General features: G+C 78.0%; 1 protein-coding gene across 1 annotated transcript; it reads right to left on the bottom strand.

Annotated features, from left to right (window-relative positions):
* Window positions 1-331: 331 nt before the first annotated feature.
* TUSC1 (tumor suppressor candidate 1) lies at window positions 332-895 on the bottom strand (the record flags this gene model as incomplete). The annotated part of the gene is made up of 1 exon (XM_083884061.1): window positions 332-895. One exon carries the CDS (start codon window positions 893-895, stop codon window positions 332-334), a length of 564 nt encoding a protein of 187 aa, XP_083740187.1.
* Between the last annotated feature and the right edge of the window lie 236 nt (window positions 896-1,131).

Here is a 1,131-nt window from a genome sequence, read left to right as displayed (position 1 = left end):
AAGAGTTCTGTTCATCGCGGTTCTTTTCTCCACACCAGCCGCTTTGAGAGATTCCTCTCGTGTTCCAAGCCGCAGCTTCCCACACGAACCTGGTTCCCCTCGATCACGGTCAGTGTGCCCCCGGGGTGTACATCTGGGAAAAGGATTAACAAACCCGAACTCCTCCCCCACGCTTTCCGCGGGAAGGGCCCGTTTGCCCGAGGGGAGCTGAGAACGCCGTCCCCGCCCGGAGCCAGAGCCGGGGGCGAGGAGGGGGTGACCCGCCCCTACCCCGTGTGTCGACGGGGAGGGCCCGAGCGCCAACCGGCGCCGCCCCCTCGGCCGCGGCCGCCTACACGGCCGGCACCAGGCTCTTCTTATCCAGCGGCTGCTCGTCCTCCTCCAGCAGCAGTTCGTCCAGCTCCCCGTCCTCGGCCCGCGAGGCCTCGGGCCCGCCGGCGGCCCGGCAGCGCCGCAGGTGCCGCAAGGCCCGGCGGTGCTTCTCCTGCAGCCGCCCCAGCTGGGCGCGCAGGGCCTCCGCCTCCTCGCCCGGCTCGGCGGGGGGCTTGTCGGGGCCGGGCTCCAGCAGGGCCTGTCGGAAGAGGCAGCGGTTCTCGCGGCGCAGGCGGCGATTCTCCAGCCGCAGCCGCGCGTTCTCCTGGCGCAGCCGCGCGTTGTGCCACTCGCGCTCCTCTCGCTGCCGGAGCGCCTCGCTGTGGCTGGCCGCCAAGTCGGCGTACCGCTCCGCCAGCTGCTGCGGCGAGCCCCGCGACTCGCCCCGCCAGCCCTGCTGCCCGCCGCTCGCCCCCGCGGCCCCGCCGCGCCCGCCGCGCCCGGTGCCGGCCCCGAGCGCCGCCCGCCCCCCCCGCGCCGCGCCGCTGCCCCAGCGCCCGCCCACCGCGCGCATGCGCCTCATCCGTGCCGGGCCCGCCGCCGCGCGCCCGCAGCCGCCGCGCGCCGAGCGAGGGCTCCCGGTCCGCGCGAATCGGGGCGGGGCCTGGGCTCGCGGGGGCGGGGCCGGGCCGGGCGGGGCGGCCCCGCGGTGAGCGCGGGCGGCCGGCAGGGGGCGCCCGGCCGGGCGGGGCCCGCTCAGGGGGCGCGGGGCCGGTCGGAGCCGCCAGCGGCCTCTCCCCGAGCGCTGCCGGGGCTGCT

The sequence above is a fragment of the Zosterops lateralis genome (genome assembly GCF_965231275.1).
Source record: "Zosterops lateralis genome assembly, chromosome: Z".
NCBI lineage: Eukaryota > Metazoa > Chordata > Aves > Passeriformes > Zosteropidae > Zosterops > Zosterops lateralis.
The sequence above is the reverse complement of the archived record's forward strand: the minus strand, read 5'-3'. Positions and strand labels throughout refer to the sequence as shown.